General features: G+C 33.0%; 1 protein-coding gene and 1 pseudogene across 1 annotated transcript; both read right to left on the bottom strand.

Moving 5' to 3' along the window:
• Positions 1-334: 334 nt before the first annotated feature.
• On the bottom strand, positions 335-5,479 carry LOC123193169 (annotated as a pseudogene).
• A 1,495-nt stretch (positions 5,480-6,974) lies between these two features.
• On the bottom strand, positions 6,975-8,569 carry LOC123230312 (40S ribosomal protein S17-3-like). Its single transcript, XM_044656479.1, has 2 exons — positions 8,424-8,569; positions 6,975-7,601 (listed from the first exon to the last, which is right to left on the bottom strand). Exon 2 carries the CDS (start codon positions 7,580-7,582, stop codon positions 7,154-7,156), a length of 429 nt encoding a protein of 142 aa, XP_044512414.1. The 5' UTR covers positions 7,583-7,601; positions 8,424-8,569; the 3' UTR covers positions 6,975-7,153.
• Positions 8,570-22,418: the final 13,849 nt, after the last annotated feature.

Genomic DNA, 22,418 nt, shown 5'->3' with positions numbered 1-22,418 from the left:
CAATATTCCGGCTATTGAGGACTCTTTCTGATGAAAAGTAAAAGGTTTCTACATGGACTCTGCTAGCTTGGAAGACCAGTAAGTAGGCTTGATCCTACTTGAAATTCTTTACCCGACACATTACAATCACCTAATAGAGATATACCACATTAGCACACATGATTGGCACACACTCCCTTATTGCGCAATTCTACATGCATCAGCTGTAAGGAAGAATCGTCCTATGATACAGATACATGTTATGCAACTGGTAATGCAAAATGCACTTGATGGAATTTCTGGACACAAATATTAAACATCAACTGGGATCGGTGTTCTTCACAAAAACTGCTCGGAAATAAAAACCTTTCTTGAGGTAAACAAGCAAGCCACAGCTTAACTACAGCTTCAACAAGAAAATTCTTCAGGCTAAATACTATTTGATCCATCCACATGATCAGTACACAACACGAGGCTGGTGCTTAAAACAAAAAAACTCTAGAGTTTTCATATTGAAATATATTTTATCTACTGTACCTCTGTTAGTGTTCTAGACAACAGCAGCTCTCCATTAAGTAGCTACACAAGTTTTAATTTTGTGCAAACTAAGAACTCGAACTCATAAGATCCAGAAGTTGTGAACTCTCAGCTTCAAAAGTCAGTATGCTGCAGAAGCTTGGAATAGATACTTAATAGCATCCTCATGTCGATACAAGTGTTGACAACTTAATTTTATCAATGCTGAAGAGTACATAACTTAAAAAGTTAAAGCAATAACTTTTGTTTAAAGTCACCACCTTCTTTGTTGACTTCATCATCATTTTCATCAGTCCTACCAACAAAATATAAGTCATCGTCATCATCAATAATGTCAGACTCATCATCAGAATCAGTATTGGAATTCTCATAAAGTATATGGTGCGAGTTCCAATCTGGTGGGAATGTCTTCTGTAAGGCTTCTGTAAGCTCTCCACCCGTCCTCTCAATCTTGCATAAACACCGGGACCAGTGAACAGAAGTCCCCATATCAACAGTTAAATCAGATTCTATCATCTCTTTACAAATGGATAACACTCCTGAATAAATGTAAGTGTCGGCAACGGTCACCCTGGACAGCAGCGACATCATCAAGCAATGGTATACTGCATTGTCTGGCTTCAACCCAGCCAACTTCATCTCTTCAACGCAACTCAAAGCCTTCTCTGGAAGAGATGCACATGCCCACCCATGAATTTGTGTCGTGTAGGTCTTAACATTTGGCTTCACTCCAATAACTTCCATCTCTTTGATTGTTTTGGTTGCTCTCTGAAATAAAATTCAATTAAATAAAAAAATTTGCATAATTTAAAGTTCAACGTATTAACTGATAAATCCATCCACAAGTAGACCGCTTAAGCATGAAAATCAGTCAACAACACAATATAGAACCATGCCTGCATGTCTCCAGCCTTGCAACATGCATTTATGAAAGACGTATACGTGTGGATATCAGGTTTAACCCCTTCTTGGTTCATTTGTTGCATCAAATCAGAGGCTTCCCACACATCCCCTCTTCGAGCCCATCTACATAAGAAAGAAATGGCAAAAAATAATTAAATAAGAGAGCTGCACCAGAAACAGATGAGATAACCAACTGAACTTCCGAGGGAATTATCTGAGAGACTTGAAAATATAATCATAAAATTATTATCCACCAAAATAAAGGTAATTTGATGAAAGGGAGACTGAATTTGATCTATACCCATCAATTAATATGTTATAGATGAAGGTATTTCGAGGAATCTGTTGAGAACTCATTTCCTTTGTGACTGCTAAAGCACTTTGCATCCTGCCTGCTTTGCAGCATGCCTTAAGTAGTGCCTCGTATGTGTACACATCAAGCTCCAGACCCTCATTTCTCAATTTTGTAAAATATTCAAATGCTTTCCCAGTATCACCCAATGATGCATAGCCATACATGATGGTCGTATATGAATGTTTGTTAGGACTTATGCCTGCCAGTGTCATCTCATCCAATAGTTAAACAGCCTTCTCCATCTGCAAGAGATGAAATATAAATCAAAGTTTCTCTGGTGGAAGAGTTAAACTATAATTCGCTTTGCATGTAATCTCCAAGTACAGTGAAATGAAATGGCATAAACGAAAAATAAATGCTTATCATAGTAAAATATATATATATATATGAATGCAGATCTTTATTCATAATTAAAAGCTGGTTAAACCTTTGCTAATAGATTTTAATTATGAATAAAGATCTCATAGCAGTTTAATGATAGTGATAAATAGCATTACTTATCTGCACATAATCTGATATCTGGCGAAATAGGGCTACCATAAATTTCAGTTTATTGCACTGTACCTGACACTTCTCAACAAGGCCGAGTATTAGGGCATTAAATGTATGAACAGTAGGAATGAAACCACTCCTCATCATATCGAAAATCTCTAAGGCTCATTTCATTTCTCCAGCTCTTGCAAAACCATGGATGATAGGCATAAATGTTTGCGTTGTAGGTCTATGCCTTTCCTTCTGCATTTCCTTCACAATATGAATGGCCCTATCCAAATTACCCATCCCACAAAATGCTCTGATAATGTTATTATATAGCACTACATCAGGCTTCAAACCATCTTTCACAACATCCTCAAAAACCGTAAATGCATTGGCCCAATCTTTTAGCTTTAAAAACCCGTTGATTAACATGGAGTAGGTCTTCATGTTATGTTTTATCCGAGCAGATTCCATCCTTTTGCTAACCTTTAAGGCTTAAGAAACTTTTCCAGTCTGAAAGAGCAAGCATAAATTTTTTCAACATAATGTATGATCACTGATAGTAAGATAAGAGTACATGAAGGAGTTAATTACAGCGTGGACCTATGTGAGTATAAACTCAAAAAATTAGACTGATAACAAAAATGGCAAGAAAATTGTGAGCCAGTTTCAAAAATGATACAGATGTTCCAACCAAAGTATATATAAGCAGTACTTTAAAATATCCACAAAAAAATGTAGCCAATTGCAATTCTTTGTTGTTGCAGAGATAGAGGACAACAACACAAATGCAAACACAACCAAAATACAATAAAATCATCTGAGCACTAACATTTGAAGTTATGGCATAACCATTCCCTAGATACTGTGAAGCAATGGGATGATAAATGCTCCTTTTGAAGAATGAGGGAAACCGGTCATGTTGAAATGAAAAGGCATACCTTAGTGAAAAGATTAATGAGGCATCCATAACCAATAACTGAAGGAGTAAATCCGCATTCCTACAACTTAGTAATAAATGTAGTTAGTACACAATTAATAATATCAAAGTATGAACGATGGCAGACAATAAAATAATAGATGCAAGAGCTTGTAGTCTTAAGAACAGGGTCCGTTTGAATCAGCCACTGCTGCAGTGCTACTTGACCTCAAACTATTACACATAACTGAGTCCCTTTTTTCCTCTGAGTTATGTTATCATGCACTTCTGTGGTTAGGGTCAATTAAAAGCTACAATTACTTTCCATCAAATTAGGTTATAATTTCTAGTAAAAGCAGACATAATGCATTCCCAGTTCTCATTTTGATTATCAACAAATTCTTACATTTTCCGTCAGATATATATATCAACATACTGAATGATGAAATTTATTCGCGATTCTCACATTACTAATAGTAACTATGAATACTCTTTGAGCACCATACATTACAATACAATTAAAATTATAACCGCTTGTTTTTGTGTCTCAGTATGGATTGAAGAGGCATCTAGTAATAGGGTGACAAACCACAAATGTTATTACCAACTTTCGCCTTATATAATGTTGAACAAATGCAGCCAATAACTTATCCTAGTAAGTGAAGGCCCAACCACAGTTCAAGTAAGCATAGCATACACAAAACTTGATCTAGGTGGGACACTCTGAACAGACTGCTTGGTAATCTGGAATATGTAGATTGCTGACAGGAACCAGGATGCAAAACTCCGAATTCAAAATCTTTCTAGACTTTGAGCTTTTCAAGAATGCAATTTACCAATAATTATCTCATGGCACCTATGGTCCACAAATCAGATCAATAGATTATTTTAAAAAAAAAAAAAAAAAGCTTTTCATCTTTTTAATGTTACTAGACTCCATATCTGCTAAACAACCACCAATGTCCACCATGTTTTAATCATACAATACTCCAGCAAAAAACAATGGAACGCATGGCATGTAAGTTTGATTTTTCGATTACCATGTATATTATCAATTAAGAATCATAATCAAGCTCATGCAGTCTTATCATTCCACTTCTTTTCTCGTAAAATAATTGCTGAACCAACACCAAACAATTAAAAAAAACTAAAGCAGACCAGAAATCCTCATGAAGGCAAAAGCATTATCAGTTCAAGACTCTTTAATAAATCAGAGCTTTATAAATAACCTCGAACAAAATTATATCCACACATGAGCTTTTACCTTAAGTCTATCAAACACAACCAGACATTTTTCCTCATTCCCAATCATTGTATAACCATCCATCATAGTGTGATATATGTCAATAGGTGCATCCATACCTTCTTCTTCCATCTCCCTCACTAAGGCTTCAGCTCGGTCCATATTGTTAGTTTGACTGTGAGTGAATGCAAAAGATAGACAAGAGAAGTCAACTGGAAAGTACACAATAAAGTATTCATCTCATTTGCATATATCAATAGATTAATCCAATTGATATGTACAATAAAATTAAAAACAATATCTTGTTTTTCTAAAATTTCAAGCAAAAAGAATTTTCATTTATTTAATCCAAAAGGTTCCTCCATACATTTTGTGTTAAGATGATTTGCTTGACAAAAGGCAAAGATTGGCCACAAAATAATGACAACACAGTATTACACAATCCAGAAATGAAAGCATTAAACCTACAATAACCAATGCAATGTAAAGTTATTGCTGATTTCTCAGCTACTGGACCACTATAAATCACAAACCCAAACCCCACATTCTTCTCAAACTCATTATTTATCAAAATCACATTTTTTATCGGTCCAAACTGTCGGAAGAACTCCGCAAATTCATGTTTTTTAATCCAACTGGGTAAATTTCCGACAAAAATTTTTCCTTTTTGCAAAAACTCTGTTTCTTGAGAACAGTGTTCATTCTCTTCTTCAGAAATTTCGCTTTTTTTCACTTGGGTTTCTCGAAATGGGGGCCGGGGAGGTGGCGGAAGTGGTGGAGGTGGGGAGAGTTTGCTGGAGAGGCGGTTTGACGGAGAGAATAAGGGGGTTGTTGTCAGGGACATGGGTGGAATCTATAAGGTTTTTGAGGGCGTCAGATGATATTTTCTTTTTTGGGGTTGAATTAAGGGTTTTGGGAAGGCGGCGGTTGGAGGAGTTGTGGGGTGGTTCTGGAGGTAGCTTGGGCGGAGGCGGTTTGAGGAAGAAAAAGAGGGAAGTGGTGGAGGCGGTTGTAGGGTGGCTCGTGGTAGTGAGAGGGAAGTGTGAGGCGGAGAGTGATAACATGTTGCCTCATAGAATCGATTTTTGAAATATTTTACATTTATAGACATTGAATGTGGGCTTAACCGAGCGTATGCGGCCCAAGCAAAGTTGCAAAATAGGCTCCGCCCAGGATTTTCAATCATGTCCCAATCTTCATAATTCATAAATGAATTTGATGCAGGCGAATGAAGTGGATTGTAACAGGACATGCTACAGAAATAAAAAGAGGGTTATATTTCTTATTCAAAAACTAACTTAATTTTAAAAAATCAGTCCTAGAAAGGTATAATAATAATAATAATTTTACTATTCAATTTTTTTTTAAATAATCTTTTTCTTTTTTTATAGATCACACTTTATCATTTTAAACATAAATTTTTAACCTTGTTATATGCCAAAAACTTATAATTTAGTCTTTCTAATTCTTTATAAACTTAATAGTCACAATCTCACCACCATTTGAAACTCTTTCACCATATCCTTAATCACATTTAACATCTTGGAATTGATTGACTTATTGTAAAATGAGAACATCTTGTTAACTTAGAAATTATGCCGAGTCATTGACTTAGATTGTGTTGTCCACATTTTGGCGTCAAAGAAGATGTGGCAAAGGGTGAATAACATTCCCATAATATTCGTAGATAAAATAATATGCAGAATTTTATATACAAACGATAATATATCATCATGTGATTAAATATTATTTATCTTTAAATTTTAATTATCTAATCATATATATAAAATTATACATATAATACTTTTCAATATTGTTGGCCAGTTTCATACTTTGTAGCCTTGGTTTATTTGATATTATGGCGGCTGCATGATCTTGCTAACTAGTTTTCTCTATGTACGTACTGAATATAAGGAATGCGACTTTATATACCACTCATTCAAGTGAATAAGCAATTAAGCTCAAGCCTTCCTAGCTTGTTAATACCGGTAAGTAGGAGATAATTTCTGTGCCAAAATTTTGTATGATGAAATTTAGCAACAAATAGAAACGCTTTCACCTAAAACAATGCAAAAACAATTTTGTAGGAAGACCTTGTGAGATGATTCAAGAACTAGCCAGCCATGGAAAAATACATCAGACTGGAAAACAGTTGACAGGGATGACTAACAACATTGATTTAACAGAATGGCAACCATCTACTGGCATCTTTTACGCTATCTTGGAAAACCATGGATACCAGATTAGTCAACATTTCTATGTTCCCATAAAATCTTGCAGCACATATTTAAAAGAAACACAAATGAAGCTACAATAACTATGAACTCGGTTTTACCATGTAATTGATGCAGTTTGGTATATCCAGAACCATGCAACATCATTTCTCTCATGGTGTATAACCAGCAAAATATATGAATCTTCATATATGAAATGCTAAACCATTATAATGAGCTCCATTGGCAATTAATTATGCAAGGCAGCTACTTCTCTCTCAAGAGTATAATAGACAAGTTATTTGAAGGTTCACACAAAAAAAATACATTAACTTCAACAAGCACATCTGGCAAAAATGTAATAAATATAATATAACCCGGAAAATCCAAACAGATCAACTAAAGTGTCATTACCAAATTAAACCACGAATAAAACTAGTCATGAAATCTTCCATAACATAGGAAGCGAAAATTAAACAAACAACTAAAATCCTCATTCTTCAATGGCCCACATAACCTCAATTACCTTAGAATCTCCTGCCAGGTGCTCCAGCACCCCTACCAAAGACTGGTGGAGGAATCATAGCTTGTGGCTCAACTTCAACAAGCCCAGACATGTCTGACATGCCAAGAGCAGCAAGCATCTCCAGTGTTTCTTTGTCAACCTTGATTTCATCGGTCTTAATGGCTGACTCATCAGGGACAAAGTCCATTCTTCGCTCACGCTCTTCTTCTTGCAGTTTCAACGAGATGCCACGAACTGGACCCTTCTGAATCCTCTTCATCAGATGGGTGGAGAAACCAGCAATCTTGTTACGTAGCCTCTTTGAAGGGATGATGGCAACCTCCTCCAAGATCTTCTTGTTGGTGTGGAAGTCCAAGGTCATTCGAGAGTAGTACCTCTCAATCACCTGGCGAGAGGACTTCTTCACAGTCTTGGTGCGAACACGACCCATCTCTGAGATTTAGCAGTTCCTGCAATGATAAGAAGGTGCTCTTTATACAAAAATATGGTAAGGAAAATTGTGATATAACTCATAGAACATGCTAAAATAGGAGATCCAAGATCATAAACTTGAAAGATATGCACGTCAAATTGAAGAGATGCGAATAACTTGTTAAATGAATGAAACAAGAAGCTAGAGATTAGCTAGACACTTTGATGAACTAGTGTCATACAAACACACAACCGAGATTAAAAAAACCATTTTGCTTCACACAATTTTTAAAAAATCAGAATAACCAATAAAATAAACAGATATAAATGACTTAGAGAGGAATTTTAAGGTTTAAAAAAAAAAAACAATCTGCTTAATCTAAAAATTTCAAAAAAAAAAATTTCATATGTTGCCTATCTGTTCACTAAAAGGAAATCAAAAATAAGGAAGATGCCGAGAAAGACCCGAAAACACAAACAATTCAACAACAATTAAATTTCTAAGAAAACAAGCTCACAACTTTTAACTGCCATCCACAACCAAACATGCCCTTGATCTTTAATCGGCAAGAACAGCAACAACCCAATCACAAATCAATGCATATAATAACGTTAAAACAAACATAAATTTAATACCATAAAACATATTCCAATATCTCCCAGATGTTTCATACGTTCGAATAATACTGTCACTAATAAAGCGAAAAAAAAAAATCCCACTGTCGCCCTCTGTTTGTTTAATGAGAATATATTGATAAAAAGCACAAGGGAGTATAATCCCATAACACTGGATCTCAGATTTTCCTCGAAAAGCAATCAAACACAAAACCCATCTCAACCCAACACAATTATGAACGCACCTTTAAGCAAGGTAAGATGAAGAAGAAGCAGAGGAGCTCGAGATGGCGAGATGTTGCGGCAGCTAAAGCAAACTGAAGTAAGGGATACAAGATATAAACTTAGTTTAGTAGGGTTTTCTCGATGATCAGGTGTCCGCGGGTCTTTGGCTGTGGATGAATTCTTCCGTTGATTAGTTGCCACGTGGATAATGGTTAAATCTGGGCTTTACCTTGGGCTGGGCTCAACAAGTGATTTGGGTATTGATGTTGTGTAATTTAACTTATGCTAAATTTGTTTTTTTTAAATTAATTTAATTTCAAAATTATCCCTCAGCCCATCTTTGATCTTCCCTAGTTTCCAATGGAGACAGACACAATGAAATTTTAGTAGAAAATAATGGTTATTGTAATTAAAAAATATATCCAGTATTTCTTTTTTTTTTTCACTTATTACTTAAAAAAAGTTGTGATTTTATATATATATATAGAGAGAGAGAGAGAGAGAGATACTCTTTTAAAGTCTAATAACACTACTAATTTATACTTAATCATTCTATTATCGATTGAATAACCATTTTCCACTTTAACTTTGGTGAAACAATATTTCTGTCATTTTGAGTTCGAAAAATCTATTTATCCACTCGTTTATTGAATTTGTTAATCTTTTACAAATTTGGTGAAAATTGAAAAAAAAAATATCATCCATCTTTGCTTAAGATAAATAACAATTTACTCCTAAAATTTTTATTGACATTTAGTTAATAATTATAAAAAATTAAAATCATAAAGTCATTGGCAATTCATATTTGTCGACGATTATTCCTTTCTTATTATTGTCACCATTGCATGATCTTTAACTAACCTTTCAGCTTCTTACAATTATGTGATTGAGACTTTATGTTGCCACCACATTTTCAAATATATGCTCTAACAACAAGATCTCTACCATTGTCCCTTTCCAAGACTTAGCCAATAGTTGCACTATCTCATTCAAAGATTAGATCAACAATATTTTCTTATTTTATAACATTCTTCTTCAAACACATACCCCAAATAAAATATGAATCCAAAAGAATGTGTTGAGTTAAACTATCTAACACATATCTACTTTAATATGAAGCGCAATTCAAAACAACTATATAAACATAATAAATCACTTGAAATACGTGCAAAAAAGTGTAACTCAAATATAAATTGAAAATACATCAATATCATAATATCTATAATTGTGTTTGAAATACAAATAACTCATTAACACATATTTTCAAGTTTATATTCCCTTCAAAGATACGTATCTAAAAAGGAGTGTTACATATTTTATCGTTGCCACCTCACTACCTTCTCCACCCATCTCTTTGGCTCCAACAACTTCTCCCTCTTTGATCCTTCCTATTGTCTCAACTCATGCTCTAATAAAGATTGTCGCCATGTCAGTCCTCCAACAAACATCTCATATCTCGTGCATAGATGTTGTTGCTTTCACATCCATGAACTCATTTAAGGTGTTTTTTGGCCGCCATAAATGATAAAGGAAAAAAAAAAGATGGGAGAAAAAAAAATTAATTTAAGGTGAAAACGTAATTTATTTATACTATTAGGAGTATAACTAATATTAATCTTATTATATAATATTATATAAAGTATCAAATATAACCTATTACTGTTTAAACTAACATCTAATTTTGATAAACAAAGGTGAAAATGAATTTTTCAAACTTAAAAAATGAAAAATCATAGTTTTATCCAAGTTGAGATGGAAAATAGTCAATCCACTTTTATTATTATCACCGGCACCATCATCTTCCATCTAATTAAAGATTTAGACAGAGTTGTTATAAAGGCAATTTAATTTCATTTGAACCTAAGGGCGCACCATTGAAAATAGAACTATCAATCTCTTTAATCTTTGCTTCTAAGGTACAAAATCTTCCACACTGTTCTTGTTTTTTACAACAATATGTAAGAGTTTTTGAATTGAGTTGTATTAAAATTGTGGTCTTGCAATGTGTTCAATGAAATACCTTTGAGAAATTTGTTTTATTTATTTTTATATGTTTATATACAATTTTGGTGTTGTTTTTTGTGATTGGTGTTAATTTTGTGATGGGTGGTCTTACACTCTTCTGATATCACTTTATGTTCTCTCGTTTTGTCTTTATCGGGAACAATCATGCCAAAATAAACATTTTGTGAATTACTATAAACATTCAATTGTGTACCTGGATTCATGTTTCAATGAACTCCACTCAAATACGATACAAGGTATTGACGTTAGTCAATTTCTACGACCCAATTTACGTCACGTACTGTATGTCTATCTTGGGAGATAGGATTTGTGCTATTTTTTTTTACAAGAGAAGAAGGAGTATATTTTTCTTGATAAAAATAGTGTAATCTCTTAGGGAGACAGTTAGGACAATTTATACATATATCCAACTACCCTCCAACTCCCATTTATAATCGCCCTTGATAGTTAAATTAAACCGGATCCGATCGACCCATCATGAGTAGACCTGGATCTAATATCTCCCACTCACACATAACGGAAGACCCGAACCAAATACATAATCACAAAAATCTCATACGACAGTATGTTATATACTTGCAAATGTGTCCTACGACCTCATGAGCAACTTACACTTGGGAGATAAATACTATGCATATGTTAGGAATAACATAGTCATTTCAATCTAAATAAAACAAAATAAAGCGTTAGGCTCACAACACCTTAGACTTACTTGATAATACTAGCTCCCTTTAATCCTTCATTTATCATTGTGTTATTTTCTTATATATCCATGATCAAGTCCAATCTCTTATATGAGTGACATGATCGACCAGCCAATGGACACATATAGTATATAAGTCTTCCTCTTCCACTCAAAATTCTTAATTTAAACTTAGTTGTTTTTCTAGTCATGTTTCATAGACCGAATCGTGCATGGCCATAAGTTCCAAGCTAAGATAACAACACTAAGAGTAAACATCAAACAATAGCAAAAAGTCAAATGGTACTAACATGAGGTAATTCTCATAAGGTCTCACACAGTGAGGGAGCAGAGATTCATCCTCTTACTACTTTAATTTATCATCTTACTTATGCATACATGGTATAAATCATGTGCTATAGTCTGTATTTTCTCAAATGTCATTCACAACATTGTATATATCTTAATTTAGTCGCTGCACTCAGCGTCTAACCTGAGTTCTTAATCATCTTTATACTTGCAGGTATATATATATATATATATTAAGAACTCACATATGATATTCACAAATTATTTGGATGTGAAGAATCCAAATCGGTCATTTTCAAATGTATCTATCCATGACCATATCTTGATCAATCATCAAGGCGACATTTTAATTTTAATAAATCTTTTTCTCGAGAAGTTTGTCTCTCATTGGCATGCTCTTTCAGCATCACATTTCTTAAGAATAATGTCTCATTTTTACTCATTCTCTCAATGCTAAAGACGATTACTCATGTGAGTGAGTCAATCTTTAAGTTGTGTGATATTACAATCTTGTTGAGCTAAAAACGATGTGTATGTAGTGAAAACCCAAAAATTTCGGGATGCAAGTTCAAATACAAAATGAGCCTGAATTCATGGTTTTCGATATTGTGTCACTAGTATAATATATAAGTTCAACACTTATCAATCATAGTTTACGCAATCTAAGAGATTTAACATGTGCAAGATATATTTTTCTTGGAATAATCTTGGTCAAAAGATTGATGACCATACAATGCATAAAATTATATTATAGACTTATTTCCTTCTTGAAAATGGAGTCTCTTACAACATTGTGTCTAAGGTCGATACATTTAGTTATCCTATAAGAATTCAGGATCTTTTTATTTCAATAGACAATTATTGCTTTGACAATATCATTTTGTTTACTCATAATCACGAATAATTTTCTTAACCAAACAGTTCTTGCACATTTACTGAACAAGTTATATACTTGGCTTCTGATATGGATAAGGCTAAGTATCTTTGCTTTTTATCACTCCAAGATATGGGCATTTTTGGAGTAAGAAAACAGAGCCTGAATTTAATTTATGTTAGTCTAAATTACTTCCCCAACTAGTATCTCAATAGTCAATCCAATGCAAATTCAATCCTTAATCATTTAATCAATAATCCACAGAGCCTTTAAATATCAATATTCTACAGACAAACTTTTAGTACTCTTTTCAATATTTACTTATATCGACTAACTAGTCCAACAACAAAAACAAATGTTTGGACATGTATACACCATAACATACATAATACATCCAATGACATTTGAATAGGTAACTATTGACATTTCTCTGCTTCTATCTTAAGTCTTGAGATATATCTCTCTTGGTTAAGTAATTCATCATTTAACATAGAAATATCAATGTGTTCATAGTATACCATATTGGATTGTTCTAAAAAAAACTTTTAAATATTATGCTCTTGTGACAGAGTCAAAAGTTTCTTTGAACAATTCCTTTGGATTTTAATTCATAATATGTAATCTATTTTCCCACATCCTACAAGTCGAAAGTTTAGACAACTATCTTTTGATGATCATCACTTTCTTTAAATCATTTCTAGTTATCTACATATTATCATCACACACATTGATAGAATTACAAATTTGTTATCAGAGTTCCAAATAAGATTCAAAATGGGTTAAATTGTCATTTTACACCTTTTAAATTGTTTAGAAAGTTGCATGAATAATTTTAGACACAAATTATTCAACATGTGTCAAATTATGACTTACTCTTAATTATCAACCAATGAGAATTAGACACATGATTTAACTTGATAAATATCAAGTTTTAATGTAATAAATGTGAGAAAAAATGAAGAAAAATAATAGATTTTTCTTCTTATTCCTCTTTTTCTTGGAAAACTTCCATTTTTCTTCCATTTCTCTTCCTTGAAGGGTGCAAGTCAAGAGATCACTTGTTTTAGTGATTCAAGCTCCCTAACTTCAAATTAAATTACAAGGTACAAGGTAGTTTACATGTTCCTATGCTTTATTTCTTGAAACAACATGTAAATTTTATATTACCATTGTTACATATGATGTGAACACGATCTAAAAATTCTAATTTTCTTGCCAAAATCCTTCAAATGGTATCAGAGCAAGAGTTTGATCCTTGAATGACAAGAACATGCCATAATTTTAGGTGTTTGGAAATATTAGTGATCAAAACCTAAGATATAAGTTTTGTTATGTGTGATTGGTTCAAACCAAGTGTACATATGTTATTAGGAATGTCTTAATAGCATTTGAGAAACTTTAAATTGTTGAAATTATGTTGGATAACTTTTGACAAACAAAAAACCCTAATTTTAGAAATTTGGGTGATTTTTAAATTAATGGTTTAATCATGATCTATACATGATTGTCATGATATACACATGAATTTTAATCTTGACTTTACATGGGAATGTGTTTTTAAGAAACTTAGTTTGTGTGACTTAGTGAAGGGCATGAACAAGTTGACATGATTTCCATGTGTTTGGTTGATGGAAATAACATTCAATGTTGATTGAATTGTTATTAATTCATTAAACTAGTGTTTGACTTGGTTTGATTGAGAATTGAATTCTTGATAGCTTGGATTGGATAAATTACTTTATGAGTAACCATATTCATGCTTGAATAATTATTACATGGTGAGATGGATTATGTTTGAGTGATGAATGATTCATATATGTCATGATTTGGTGAAATGCATGACACTTGTGAATTTGGCTCATATTAGGCATGTGTTATGTATTTATTTTACAACTTGTCATTCTAAAATCTATTCATGTTTAAGTATGAATTGAAACATGTTTAGTGAGATTTTGGCGAACTTGGTATGTGTTTTGGAAACATCAAGAGTTAGGGTTTCATGGTTAGTTTCAAGAAAAGTGCAATATAAAATTTTGGTTTAATTACTTTGTATACTTGTTATGGTTTGATCTTGTAGACACCGAACATTGGATGTGTTTGTGTTTTAGCAAACTTGAATAAAGAGCATGAAGTATGGTAAATTATTTGTTAAGTTTACCAAATTACAAATTTAATTTCTATGTTTGAATGTTTGACTATAGTGTTACAAATATTAATATGATGCCCAAAATGTCATGCTATTATAGGTATATGTGATAGTATTAATGTGTGACATATGTGTGTTATATATGAGACATTGTGACATGGTAAACATCATGCATTTAAATGCTTGACATTATGTGTGATAGATTGAAATGGACTTAACATATTGGATATGTTTGTTGTCTTAGATACATAAATAAAAACTCAAGTTTGCTAGTCTAGGATTAAGTTATAAGAAATTGGATGTCGTATATGCAAAATCAACCTAATATACATTTTAGATATGTGATATGCTAAGTTGTATGAAAATATGACTTCTTTTGATTATTGAATAATATAGTTGATATGTGTTCAATAGCATGTCTAAGTTTTATGTTTTATGTTATCATATAATTTATTTATGGCATATAACACATAGTTTTATGTTTTAAAGAACTAAAACTTTTAGACATGAAATATTCTTACAATACCATTTAGGATATTAGAAAAGTTTTCAATGGCATAAACTGTAAGAATATGGTTTAGTAACATGTCTTGGGTGACAAATACATATCCAAAGATACATACTAGACTACTCAAGATATAAACTAAACCTAATTAATAATAATAAAATATTTCCCAAATTTTCAATATCAAATTCGAGTCTTCTCTTGTAGGTCGATTAGGGTTATGTCATAAGGCTGGAAATCCTAGATTTGTATTATGTGACGGATAGTATGTCATATGGCGTAAAATTAGTCGATTGGTGTCTAGATTACTATTTCTATCATTCCCTAAATTCTATTATGTGCGGGAGTGATGGGGTATTATATCTGGAAAACACGATAGGTTGAATTTGACTAGTTTAGAGTGTTTAGATCTATTATGTGTGGTGCTCAAAGCTAGAGGCTCACATGAATCATAGCTTGCATTTAGAATGTAAAAGGAAATCGATTCCTACTTATTGAGCTTGACGGACTTAGATCTATTATGTGCAGTTTGTCAAGTTTGATAAGAACTTGATTCCCCACTAGAAAGTGATCCAATGAACTTTCCGAATCTTCAGCCAGGGTAGTATAAGATTTGAATAAAATAATTGGAGCTAATAAGATTAGGTTTATTGGTAATTTCTAATGAATTTGTTATTTCTTGTAGCATTCTCTCTTGTAATCTAGAATCTCAAAATGTCAACGGCAAACAATATACTCCTAAAATTGATAGACTCGCATGTGCTTATTGGTCCCAATTTTAAGGATTGGCTGAGAAATCTGACGATTGTTCTCAATCTTGAAAAGTCAGCTTATGTCTTGGAGGCACCTTTACTAGCAGTAGTGGACCCTGACACCCCTGAGGAAGAGTAAATGGTTTATGCTGAATGGGTAGATGCTGACTTATGAGTTCGCAGTTGTATGTTGGCATCAATGAACTCTGAACTTCAAACTCGGTTTGAGAACATGAAGAGTACGTATGAAATTATCACTACTTTAAGAAAATTATATAGTGAAAATGCTCGAGTGAAGGAATATAATTTGATGACTTCACTATTCAACATATGGCTTAAGGAGGGCATTTCCCCAGATGATCATGTTATTAAAATGATTAACAAGACTGGAGAGTTACAAATTATGGGCACAGATTTGCTGCATAATGTTCGGGGGAATTTAATTCTTTATTCACTCCCTCCAACTTTTATGTCGTTTATTACAAATTATAATCTCAATAGGATTGAATGCACTCTCCCTGAGCTTCTCAATGATATTCAAGAATTTTACAATAATGAGAAGAAAAGGAAAACACTAGTTGAGTTACTAGCTACCTTTGCCACGAGAGGCAAAAAGAGGCAAGCTCAAAAGCCTTGGAGGAGAGGTTCACAGATGGGATCTATAGACCAAAAGTACAAAGAAAAGGTTTTAAGAAAACCACTACCAGGCCTTCTAGGATAAAGGGTTCTGGCATCGGGGCATCACATTCTCAACCTCCATAACCATCTATTCCACAGAAAGAAAATAAGCAGGAGAAGAGCAATTGCTTTTATTGCAACCAAGAGGGGTATTAGAAGAGGAACTGCCCTCTATACCTTGATGATATGAGAAAAAGCAAAGCAAGTACATATCAGTGTTATGTAATTGAATTTGAATTAAATGTTAATTTAAAATTGATTCCTGGGTATTAGATTCTACTGCAACTTCACATGTTTGTGCTTGTTTACAGTATCTGCAGAATAGTTCTGCCTTAAGACATGATAAGATCACACTGAGACTGGCCGATGGGACACGAGTTTTCGCAGAGGCTGTAGGTGTATGTAGTGTACAGTTACTTACTAGGCATGTAATAACTTTGTATAAAACTTTGTATTTTGCTAATGCCACCAGGAATATCATCTCTATTCCAGTTTTGTGTAAAAATGGTTATCAATTTACATTTACTAGAAATGAATGCCTAATTTATTTTGGGAATAGATTAGTAGGAAATGTTATCAATACAAATGGTTTATATGTGGTAGAACTTGATTTACATAGCACCATGTATTCCAAATCATCTAAAAAAACTAGAGAACATATAAATCCAATAGTTTTATGGCATCACAGATTTGGTCATATTAGAGAGGATCAGATTCGACAATTAAAAGAAAATGGACTTTTAGGTTCATTAGGTTCAAAACCCTATCCTACTTATGAATCTTATCTTTGAGAAAAAATGATCAAGCTTTCGTTTAAGAATAACGGGGAGCAAGCCAAAAATATATTAGAGTTTATACACACTGATGTGTATGGCCCCTTTAATGAAATGGCCCGATGAGGTTTTTCATACTTCATTACCTTTGTCGATGATTATTCTCGAAATGGGTATTTGTATTTAATGAAATACAAATCTGAAGCTTTTGAAAAGTTCAAAAAGTTCCAAAAGGAAGTAGAAAACCAAACTGAAAAGAATATTAAAGCTTTACGTTCAGATCATAGAGGTGAATACTTGAGTATAGAATTCCAGGAGTTTCTAAAAGACAAAGGAATACTATCTCAGTTGACTTCATCATTCACACCAAAACATAATGGTGTGTCTAAACGGAGAAATCATACTTTGTTAGATATGGTATGATCTACGATGAGTTTTACTGATTTGCCAGTTTATTTATGAGGATATGCTCTTCAGATAACATTACATGTGTTGAATAAAACACCATCAAAGTTCATTCGAAAGACACCATACAAATTATGGTATGACAGACTTCCAAGTGTAAACTACCTAAAAATCTGGGGATATCCAGTATTTGTCAAAGTGGTTAGAACTGATAAACTAGAGTCCCAAGAAGAAAATGGTGGTTCATCGAGTATCCAAAAGAAAGTTTAGGATATTATTTCTACTTTCACTTTGATCAAAGAATTATGGTCAGTAAAAATGAACATTTTCTTGAGAAAGAGTTCTTAGAGGAAGATGGTGTCGAAAGGAAACTTGTGCTCGAAGAAGAGTTTGGAGAGCCAGTAATCGAGCCTATTCAGGTAAATCTTCCAGGTATACAATCACCTATACCAACTACAATGACTCAAATAAGAAAGTTTATTAGAGTGTCTCGACCTCCCGAGAGATATGGATTTCTAACAGAAGGAGATTTTGAATCTCTTCTAATAAGGGAAACTGAGTATCTAGAGGATCCAAAAACTTACCAATAGACAATATAGGATATTGACTCCGACAAATGGCTAAAGGCAATGAATTCAAAAATTGAATCTATGAATGTCAATCAAGTATGGACACTCATTGATCCACTTGATGGAATTGTTCCGATCGGATGTAAATAGATCTTCAAGAGGAAAATTGGCAAGGATGGAAAAGTTGAAACTTATAAAGCTCGATTGGTAGCTAAAAGTTATACTAAAAAACAATGGTTGGATTATGAGGAGACCTTTTCACCAGTCGTGATGCTTAAATCCATTAGAATCCTGCTAGCTATCGCAACACATTATGATTATGAGATATGATAGATGGATGTTAAAACTGCTTTTCTCAATGGGTATATTGAGGAAAATATCTATATGGAGCAGCCAATCGGTTTTGTATTCGCTACCAAGAGGCATAAAGTGTGCAAACTACATCAATCTATATATGGATTGAAACAAGCTTCAAGAAGTTGGAATATCCGGTTTGATGAAATAATCTGAGTATTCGGTTTCATTAAAAATCTAGATGAGTCGTGTGTTTATAAATTGGATAGGGATAAAATTGTCGTTTTTCTAGTCTTGTATGTAAATGACATATTATTAATTGGAAACGACATTGGCACTATGACTGAGGTTAAGCTATGGCTAGCGAAATCTTTCTCCATGAAGGATCTAGGAGAAGCAACTTATATTCTAGGTATTCGCATCTATAGAGATAGAGCGAAAAGATTAATAGGTTTATCTCAAAAGTTGTACATAGAGAAAGTGTTGAAACGCTTTCATATGCAAGACTCTAAGAGAGGTCTTCTACCATTTCCTCATGGAACACATCTATCAAAAGATATGTGTCCAAAGACTAATGAGGAACGATAGTGAATGTGTGAGATGCCATATGCTTCGACAGTAGGTAGTCTCATGTATGTCATGTTATGTACATGACCAAACATTACTTTTGCAGTTAATGTAGTAAGCAAATATCAGTTAAATCCTGAAGAAAGACATTAGACAACAGTAAAAGCCATCTTGAAGTATTTAAAAAGGACTAAGGAGTTGATACTGGGTTATGGGGATTCAGAGTTGATGCTCAAAGAATACTCAGATTTTGATTTTCAGTCAAATATAGACAATAGAAAGTCTACGTCTGCATTTATTTTTGTTTGTAATGGAGGTGCAGTCAATTGGATAAGTGTCAAACAATCGATTACTACAGACTCTACTACAGAAGTTGAGTATATTACCGCTTCAGAAGCTGCAAAAGAGGCAATTTGGATGCGTAAATTTGCCACAGAATTGGGCGTGGTTCCTCAGATGAGTCAACCAGTAATTCTATTCTGTGACAATACTGGTGCCATTGCATAGGCAAATGAACCAAAAGCGCATCAAAAATTAAAGCATGTTCAACGAAAATATCACATCTTGAGAGAATTCGTTGGAGCTAGAGATATTGTCATTCAAAAGATTATTTCGACAGACAATCTTGCAAATCCACAAACTAAAGCACTGACGCAAAAACTGTTGGATCAACATCTAGAGAGGATGGGCATTAGGTACTACAACGATTGACTTTAGTACAAGTGAGAGTTCTTGTTAGAATATGCGCTAAAAACCAATCGCTTTGTTGGTTTTAAGGGTTGTATATCTTGCATATACATTATTAATAAAAGAAGAGTTTTGTCATACATCACATGTTTTCTGCATCACTTTTATATCTATGTTGTAGTTGTATATTACATCTATATTAGCTACATGCATATGACATGTGAAAGGTCTCGATGAGTTTAATAAACGTCATCAAATCGTTCCTTGCATAGGCAATCTGTTCAGGTAATAGTATTGCATAGTGGGTGTGTGCTATATCACCATAGTATATCAATGGATGATATTATATATGATGGATATACATATGGGTAAACAATAGAACCGTTTGATGGTTAGAAAACTGATCAAAGGTTATTATATTATATTGTTTATCGAACGTGACCGTTGAACGATAATCACATGGGCATTAATATATACTCAATGATATATCGTAAATCATACTAGTGTATAGATCCTTTGACTTGAGATATCACAGTTGTGCTTCGTTCTAGAACGTATGGTTCATACGGTGTATATCATGAGGCTAATCATGTCTCGTTCAGAAGCCACTTTGATCATATGTTGCTTGAGCTAGAGGACAACTGATGATCATATAGGGATCCGTCAACTTGACTGCTCCTAAGTTCCCATACGAATATCAAGAAACATGAAAATCTAAGATACTGGCCAATATAGATAAAAGACCACATGAAGAGAATTTCGATGTGGCATGTTATGATGTATTACTTGATATTCAAAAAGATTAAATATTGGATTTTGACATTTCATGAATCCAAGTTTAATCGAGATGTAATGACGGAAGGATTGGACTACATGGTAAGTGTGAGTAAGAAAGGTTCATTTGACATTATGTGAAGCTTGTACTTCATTATGATGTAGGGGTCTTGGGACATTGCTAGATGACACCACATGATCAGTGGAAACTTCGTTTTGCAGTGGAAAATGAAGTATATCGGTTAACGACAGTTTTAGGTTATATAGTGATATAATGAAACGTATCATCCGATATAGGCCCACAACTACGTTACTATGAACCTTGAAGGTCACACCCATATTTCAAGGAAGAAAATGGTGTTATAAAGCTGAAAATATTTATCCATGGTTGGCTAGCACTTTTCGAGGATAAAAATTATACTTTTTGAATAAGATTCAAAAAAGGGGCTAAATTATCATTTTGCACCTTTTAAATTGTTTAGAAAGTTGCATGAATAATTTTAGACACAAATTATTCAACATATGTCAAATTATGACTTACTCTTAATTATCAACCAATGAGAATTAGACACATGATTTAACTTGATAAATATCAAGTTTTAATGTAATAAATGTGAGAAAAAATGAAGAAAAAATAATAGATTTTTCTTCTTCTTCCTGTTTTGCCAGGAAAACTTCCATTTTTCTTCCTTGAAAGGTGCAAGTCAAGAGATCACTTATTTTAGTGATTCAAGCTTCCTAACTTCAAATTAAATTATAAGGTACAAGGTAGTTTACATATTTCTATGCTTTATTTCTTGAAATAACATGTAAATTTTATATTACCATTATTACATATGATGTGAATATGATCTAAAAATTCTAATTTTCTTGCCAAAATCCTTCAAATGCTTGGCTACTTGGATTGTATAGTGAAAGACAGCTTTGGATGCCGACTTTTGTAAAAGATGTTTTTTGGGCATGTATGTCTACTACACAACACAATGAAAGTATGCATATATTCTTTGATTGATATGTCAACTCAAAAACCATCTTAAAATAGTTTATTGAATGATATGAGAATGTATTGTCTGATAAAGTGGAAAAAGAAAGGAAGACTAATTTTAAACCTTTCAAGTTATGGTTCTCATGCATGAGCACTTATGCTATTGAGAAACAATTTAAGATACGTATACATTGCTAAATGCAAATAGTTTCAACAACAGCTTGCTGCAAAGCTTTATTGTCAATTTTCTTTTTGCAAAAAAAGTTGATTCTTGTATGAAAATTATAATAGAAAAAGATGTTATGGTTGGAGAGACTCATCGTCATGTTGCTTTTGTGGTTCACTTTGATGAATCAACTTGTGATATTGATTGCAACTGTCGAATATTTGAGTTTAAAGAAATTTTATGTTAGCATGCAATACGGGTGTTGACTCATCATAAAATTTCTCATGTACCAGAAAAGTATATTTTATATCAATAGAGGAAAAGTATAAATAAATGTCATACCAAGATTAAATTAAGTTATAATAGTTGAAGTACTAATCTTAAAGGCAAATATTTGATCACTTATCTAATTTATTTAGCATTGTAGCATACATGACATCAAATAATAAGGATAATTGTAATATGGTGATAAAAATTATCAATGATATGAAGGAAAAATTGGTGTTGAATGAAAGGGGTAGCAACATTTGTAAAAGTCTAAACATTTCAGATAATAGTAGAATGAATTGTGAAAGTGTTGATGGTACTTCAAAAGAGGGGAGTAATAAAATTCTTACTCCATGGGTAGTTTGTAACAAAGGTCATCCTCTATTTAAAAGAAAGCAATCGAAGATTGATTAAATTGTTTGTAAAATAAAAGATAAAAAATTGTGAATGCAAAAAAATGATACAAAAGGTTCAAGGTAAAAGATTTAATTAATTTTGTTATTCCAAATAACTTTAAAAGAATATTAGGTTATAACATACTTGTAAATATTATCACA

This window comes from Mangifera indica, chromosome 12 (genome assembly GCF_011075055.1).
Source record: "Mangifera indica cultivar Alphonso chromosome 12, CATAS_Mindica_2.1, whole genome shotgun sequence".
Classification (NCBI taxonomy): Eukaryota; Viridiplantae; Streptophyta; class Magnoliopsida; order Sapindales; family Anacardiaceae; genus Mangifera; species Mangifera indica.
This window is presented reverse-complemented; position numbering and strand designations above follow the sequence as displayed.

What these genes read in the sequence shown, in the direction of transcription:
- LOC123230312 (XM_044656479.1), bottom strand. Translation starts at nt 7,582, where the DNA reads ATGGGTCGTGTTCGCACCAAGACTGTGAAGAAGTCCTCTCGCCAGGTG.